The 7,552-nt window shown below is 34.2% G+C and overlaps 1 protein-coding gene across 1 annotated transcript; it reads right to left on the bottom strand.

Annotated features, from left to right (window-relative positions):
* Window positions 1–3,125: 3,125 nt before the first annotated feature.
* On the bottom strand, window positions 3,126–6,931 carry LOC139872263 (boron transporter 1-like). The gene is made up of 9 exons (XM_071860103.1): window positions 6,744–6,931; window positions 6,484–6,622; window positions 6,235–6,400; window positions 5,952–6,118; window positions 5,711–5,884; window positions 5,522–5,617; window positions 4,682–5,139; window positions 4,315–4,582; window positions 3,126–3,692 (listed from the first exon to the last, which is right to left on the bottom strand). Exons 1-9 carry the CDS (start codon window positions 6,818–6,820, stop codon window positions 3,411–3,413), a joined length of 1,827 nt encoding a protein of 608 aa, XP_071716204.1. The 5' UTR covers window positions 6,821–6,931; the 3' UTR covers window positions 3,126–3,410.
* Window positions 6,932–7,552: the final 621 nt, after the last annotated feature.

A 7,552-nucleotide genomic window follows, 5' to 3' on the forward strand; every position in this document is an offset into this window, starting at 1 on the left:
ATATGCTCATCATGCAAGTGTGTTGATTTTATTTGTTCAACCATTTTATTATGTGGCTAGCATGTATGATATAGAAAAATTGAAGCTATAACTTCCTAGTCTTTTCTGTTTTTTTGTTTAGTGGAATGGCTTAACTATCTGATTTATGATTTGCACAAGATAACATTTTTGCAAATGATAATGATCCTCATTACACATACTTGATCCACTGTTGCACTACACACATACACGCGAAGAAAGCACATATATACTCAACAATCAACACACTATAACAAGCCAAGCACCATCCTTAACTTGCACTGATTAACGTTAGTTATCCACTTGCACAGGCTAATCAGAGTTGCATACTCGTTGCAAACAGGCTAATCAAAGTTGCTATTCAACGCTGTTATATAGTAACAGAACCATTTTGCTATTTTTTATTTTTTTGTACAGAACAGAGAAAAACGAGTTGGTTGCATTGTTCTACTTGACAAAAGAGTTTGTTATTAAAATACCATTTAGCCTCATGTCTTTAAGCCTAAAGCAGTTAATGACTTGGCAGTCACGTTTGTTGATCATGTTGCCATACAAATGACCGAAGTGGCTTTTTGAAAGGTTCTTAATTAACATTGTAACGACGTTTAATTGAATGGTCCAAAGTCAGATGTAGCATGACTATTTGTATACATTCAATAACATGCCTGAGACAAATAATGAATGGTGCACAAGAAGATAGTAACTATTGTATAATGATCATTGATCTAATATAAAACACTTGTTACAAAATTTTCATAACAAACTAGAAGCAGCTTCAAAAACTACAAACAAGTGCAACAATGCTCTTTCTTTGTGCATAAGATCCCATGATATTGCAGTGATTCCTAAATCTAAATTTTAACAATAAATAAAGATCTCTTTTAACACTTAAGATATCGTTTTATCTTGATTAGTAATAATCTTGTTTAGAATGGTTAATGATCAAGTTGTAAACACACACACATAAATTAAATACTACTATCAAACAGATAAAGGCCTTACCCTGGAAACCAGAACAAACTAGGGAGTAGGGAGCACGAACTTAAGATACTGAGCTCGAAACGAGCTGATCTCGAACTTGTTGAAATTACACGAGTCGAGCTCAAGCTAAAATTTGACATGTTTACCCATAATTTTAAGTATTATTGCAACCATGATTTTGTGGCACGTGGCAGGCTAAGCCATATACAGTTCTACACTTAATATGAAAAACAGTAAAACATGATGCTAAAGAGTACCTTTGGTGGTCAACTGTTATGTCAAATCTTGAATAATATATCAATATTTTGTTTGTATTGTCACATTCTTACAAAAACATAAACATGAATGGATATGTTTGCCACTTATGACTATAAAGTCAATGGTTGCAAATTCATTTCTTAACATCGAAGCAATTCACAATCACTCTTTTGTTTTCACAAATTCAATTCATGGCCTCTGCTTTGTTTTGTAATCATCTCGACTTGCATCCATTTTGCACCCCTCACTTTCAATTTCAAATCAAACGTACCTTTTACTTTATCTATCACATCCCTTTACATATGACTGCATCATACTTTAGTGGCATATACTATATTCTATCTATTCATAAGGTGCTTTTACGTGTATTATATTCCATGTTTTTTCCCCGCAATTGTAGCTTAGCGTTTGAGACCAGTCAGTGGTCGGTTTTACAACCACTGTTTCTTGATTTCTAATAAAATATGTAGTACATATCATCAACACTTTCACATACTCATGCTTGTGAGCCCAATGATTGATGGAGCTTCCAACATATACCATTGGGAAATTAGCTTAGATACACTTTTTTCATAATTTTATTACACTTTTTTCATTGTTTGCGCACATACACTGTCCATTCAAATGACATTCCGTACTAACACAACATATCGTGTTCGAACTTAGAAACTGATGTTGTATCCCAAAAAACTACATTGTGCTCGAACATAGTACACTGTATTCGAACAAATAATTGTTCGAATAGCGTGTTCAAACTGAGTAGATTGTACTCGAACCTTTATTTGTTCGAACACTTGTAATTTAGTTTATGTTATGTAATTGTTATGTGTGTGATTTTAGCTTCAATGATTTGAAAATTAGAAGTGTTCGAACAAATAAAGGTTCGAGTACAATGTATTCTGTTCGAACACGCTATTCGAACAATTATTTGTTCGAATACATTATACTTTGTTCGAGTATAGTGTATTTTTATGTGACACGTCATCAGCTTCTGAGTTCGAACACGATATAATGTGTTCGAATGGAATGGCGTTCGTATGGACATTGTGTGTGCGCAAAAAAAGTGTGAAGTGTAATAAAATTATGAATAAAAAAAAAAAACGTATTTGAGCTAATTTCCCTATACCATTTGAGTTTAAGTCTATGAGACTTCAACTTAACTTTTACGAGTTCTCTTAATAATATGTGTTCCCACCTATATTCTTCCCTTATATACTTTTGGGTCAAACTTATATCCGGACATGGATTAGTGGTTATACTACCGCATAAGCGATACAGTGATACACTATGTGACCTTGTGTGACTCTTAGAGTGTCGATTTGTTGGCGACTTGACTGACTCTTAGAGCCTAAAGTAAATTTCAGACATGATTTAAAATTCATGGAAATTTGATTTTACCACTTTCATGGTGTCTCAATTTTATTTTATTTTTCAAAATTTTTTTTATCCTACTTATTGGCCGGAGGTCCACTCGAAAGCAATCTCTCTATCCGTCGAATAGAGAGAGGGATGACTTTCTCTACCTTGGAGAGCGTTTTCACTCTGAGTGGAGAAATGACTTGTCTTTATTCTCGGATAGGGGAAGGATTGTCTACATCTCACCTCCCCATACACCACTTATATGGTATTGGGTTTTGTTGATGTTGGTGTTGTACTATGTGACCTTGATATATCCCTCAGGTGATATGTCTAACACGCACTGATAAGAACTTTCGGCATCTTAGTCTCTTGAAATTGATAGTGACATTTGATTCATCAATTTTGATAGATACACCAAACTTACTCATATCCTTCTCCATACCTATTTTCATTTCTTTGAACTTAGTCAAAGAATGTCAAGCTCAAGCTAAACTCATCACAATTGTAGCTTAAACTTATCTCATTTATAGCCTAGTATATCAGGCGGGCAACGTTTTACATATCAGGCATAATGACAATCTAGTTTCGTTTAATTGAAACTAGGTAGATACTTATTTTAAACTGTCTGCAAAGTGCAAACAAGTTAATATACATTCTAATTACTAACATAATGATAATAATTACAAGAAACCAGCACAGGTGATCCTGTTACAACAATAACAGGCTAGTTAAAATTCAAATAAGGGACGGCACACCTAGCCATACAAATACGCAAGTTAAGGAATACAAATTCTTCAATTCCGGGGACTTTTTCCCAAAGAAGATGGTACAGTTGGACTAAAAGGTTCTCTTGTAGCAGACCGAGGACTGTGCATTGCTCTTAGTTCGTTAACTTTAGGACTGTACATCGATAGTCTTGGACTTTGAATATTCTTTCCGTCTCTTATTGGAGTTGCAGTGGTGCTCGTTATTCTCGAACTACACGTTCGCCTAATCTCACCCCTGCTTCTTGTAACCACCTCATCTAGTATTTCTCCAACATCTTGTATTGCAGGCCTTGCCCCAAATTCTCCATCCTAATTTTACAAACAATTAAACAACTAATTACAAACAAAACAAAAACAGAAACAAAAGTAGTACAGATGTATATATTTGTCGTGATTGTGTGTGAATATTTGTCTTTAAGGACGTGTTTGGATGAGTTAGCTGGTAGTTGGAAACTCGAGCTTTTTTTAAGTGTTTGGTAAAATAGCTAGAGGCTGGAAGCTTATTATTGTGAAATGGCTTATAATGATAAAACTATAAAATTGTAAAATACTCTCTCCGTCCCACCTCAAGTGTCCACATTACTATTTTGGTGTTTTGGGATGTCTCATTTCATTTCAAGTATCCACTTTGTATTCTAACCAATCAGAAGAGGTTATTCTTGAGAGAAAATTTTTTATTGGTGAAGAATGAAGTTAGTGGGATTTCCTAGAACTATGTGAAAATAGTAAGTGGAAACTTGTAATGGGAAATATATTAAAGGGCTTTATAGTAATTTTATGTTTTTAAAAACTCTAAACTTTTTCATATGCTATTTCAATTTTTCAATTAGCTTATATTTGTAGAGCTTATGTTTTATATAAGCTCTACTGTAATAACTAAGCTTCTATGATTTTGTATACCAAACAAAGCTTAAGAAAAGGTAAGGCTTACCGGAGGATAATTAAAAGGTATAGCGGGAGCTTCCTCGTACTCGGCTGCATCTAAATCCTGAAGATGTACGCCTTTGAAAAATTTAGGCAAAATGTATTGTCGAACAGGAACTAACAACATGATCATCAACGGGAACAAAAGTCCAGCTATTGGAACCCACGTAAGCCCAAAACAGACCAAAAGATACGATGTTTGGAATAACGTAAATGTTGCAATCGTTTTAAAAGGCACCGTTTCCACAAATGTCGCATGGTAGTCCTCTAGAACTCTGCAAATAACACATATAAAAAAATTAGTTAAGTCTGTTTAAAATACAAGTGTTACTAGAATTAAATAAGTATAACTATAACTATTAAAGTTAAGTTACTTGAATCTTCGGCTAGGTGCAGTGAAGAGAAGTAATATTCGTTCCCAAAACTGGTTTCCAGGTAAACTTTCGATCGCCATGAAAGCAAAGTAACCCCAAAGGACTGAAGTCGGAATAAGTTTTAAAAACGGCATAGCTGCAACACATCCTCCAACCATACACGATTGAAGTAAGTTACTCACGCGTTGTTCTTTAACTTCAACTGGTAACAAATCGTCTATCTCTTTTTCCACATCGAATACACTCTCGTCCACCGGTGCATCAATATTCCCCATGCTTTGGGCTAATTGAAGCGTTGATTCTTTTAGTTCCTTTAATTTACGATCCGAGGGTGGTTGGTGGTTTAAGGGTGTTTGCATTTGTTGATACACGTCTTGCATGTTTCCGTATAATTGTCCTAAGCTTGAGTTCATCCTCATACTTTCTCGTGCAGACTCCACTAGTCGATTTCGAAGCAACTGCATATTTGTATGATACTAGTTTAATATGTGTGTATTACCAATATAACATATGCTCCTTCCGTCCCAAATTTATTGTCCACTATTCCTTTTTATGATATCTCAGATTAATTGTACACTTCCATAATCAGATAGAAATAATCGGGTAGAGTTCTTTTATGCCTTTATTGTATGCGTATAACACAAAAAGATAAGGAGTAAAATTGTAAAGCTGACAAAAAGTACAGTGTAATAATGATGTTTTTGGTCTGGAGAAAATAAAATTGGAACGGATGGAGTACTATTTCTACATTATAATATGCCTAAAGCTCTAAAAACTAAATAAATGTTTGAAATTCAAATGGTTCCTTGTTAGTTATTAGAAAAGATGATGTCTCGTTACCTGGTGTTTCAGAGTAGCGAGACTCTTGGTATGCATAGGAGATTGTGGGATGACACCGTTAGACGGAGGGATACCAAGAAGACCACATAGTAACGTCTGCCACGAAAGCATAATCGATAAGAATCTTGTTATAATAATGCATATATAAACATAAAAGTAACTGAAAAACTAGGCAAGTTAAACACATACTAAAAATCCTAAAAGGAGCAAGTCGTAATGGAAAGAAGGAGGCTTTCTCAAATTGAACTCTTTTTGTTGAGCAAGTTGAGATGCAACACTATGATCAAAGTAGTACAATACAGCAATCATGGTTGCAGGAACAAAAGCTCCAAATATGAAGAGAATAGGTACATCAAGCATATCCTGCACGAAAATGAATTTAAATGTAAGCCGATAACAAAAAGAGGAATAATATTAAAGAAAATATTACCTTAATGACGGTCCAATTCTCGTATGCACCAGGAGACCAAGGATCTGGGCTAAAAAGGCGCCTTGGGATACCTTGTGGGACACTTCGGGATGGTGCATAAGACACGGCTGTCCATACAAGGACCATAAGGGGTACACCGTAATCTGCAATAAGGCTTCTAATCCAGCCTAAAAAAATTTAAAAATTTAAAAAATAAATAAAAAAATTAAAAGACTGTATTATTAACATCAATTTCGCTTTATCAGATGTTAAAGACATAATGTTAGTAATTTAGTATGCATACCTGAACCATATCTCCATGATCTAGCTTTACGGCTTTTCAATCCAGTTAGTAAAAGGCCAAAGGATAAAACAAGTGCAAACATTCCATTAGCAAATCTCCATGAAGCTATAAACTCGATTGATTTCAAATTCGCTCGTTCAGGTATGCGAAACTCGTCTACTAGTCCCTGAATACATATTTAATTCAAAACTAATCCAGTACAAAATATATGGTATCAACATTCATAAGATGAGAATCAAATATGCTTACTCTGATTGCTTGTTGCATAAAGAGCATGGCAATTAGTAGACCAAAAAGTTCACCAGCCACACGTGTAAACCGGTTAATAATAGAACATGCTCCGAGTATAGCCAGCATGAACAGCAAAGCAGCAGTCCACACACATACCCTGTATATATAAGTAACAACAAATCATACAATTAAACAAATAGATATAGTAAACTTAGATACATTCAATAATAGTTAACTAAAATGACATATAACAAAAAAGAAATAAAAAGAAAACTAACCATCCAGTCCATGCAAGAAACAGATTGTGACCTAATTTTGGCCTTTGTTTAGCAAAGTTGTACATAAAGGTGTACATTAATACAGTAGGCTCAGCAACACCTAAAATCAACAAAGGTTGACCTCCAATAATAGAATGTATGATTCCACATATTGCAGTAGATGCTAATGTTTGCACAGCTGTCAATGCTCCTTCTGCAGATACCAGATTATTAATCACACAATTAGGCATAACAATACCAATACCATGTTGGAGGTTTTATTAAATACTTTCGTGTAGGGTAAAATAATCGATAGCCGGATAAATCACTGAATCGTGGTATCACTTTCCGAAAGTAATTATTCGACCCTTATAGCCTGGGTTACACGAATATCACTTTGGGATAAGACAGAGATTAAATTCTTGTTTTGGCAGAAACAAGAATTCCTTTTGCAGAAGAATATTTTGGTGTTCGTAACTTGTGTATCTCCTCATGCATATTGGTTAATATATTTATATACACCCTTATCATGAAAGAGTCTTTTATTAAAATCAATTGGCCGATTGATTAATAAAAGTATCTTCTATAATATTCAAAAGTGGTTACAGGAAGAATATTTCTATAAACAAATATTATCACTTCCATCATTAAAGTAAAAGTTGTTACTTTTACAATAAATAAATATTATATTTTACAACTATCAAAGCATGAGTGATCACTTTATAATAAACAAGTATTATTCCTTCAACCACTAAAGCAAAAGTGGGTGCAAGAATAATTCTTCCGTAATCACTCAAAATTGTGTTAAGTGTTTTCTTACTGCTGTCTCT

Source organism: Rutidosis leptorrhynchoides, chromosome 10, assembly GCF_046630445.1.
Source record: "Rutidosis leptorrhynchoides isolate AG116_Rl617_1_P2 chromosome 10, CSIRO_AGI_Rlap_v1, whole genome shotgun sequence".
NCBI lineage: Eukaryota > Viridiplantae > Streptophyta > Magnoliopsida > Asterales > Asteraceae > Rutidosis > Rutidosis leptorrhynchoides.

What these genes read in the sequence shown, in the direction of transcription:
- LOC139872263 (XM_071860103.1), bottom strand. Translation starts at nt 6,820, where the DNA reads ATGTACACCTTTATGTACAACTTTGCTAAACAAAGGCCAAAATTAGGT. An exon ending in TTTCTTGCATGGACTGGATG is followed by an intron (nt 6,623 to 6,743) that starts GTTAGTTTTCTT and finishes TTATATATACAG; the next exon opens with GGTATGTGTGTGGACTGCTG. An exon ending in TTATGCAACAAGCAATCAGA is followed by an intron (nt 6,401 to 6,483) that starts GTAAGCATATTT and finishes ATATGTATTCAG; the next exon opens with GGACTAGTAGACGAGTTTCG.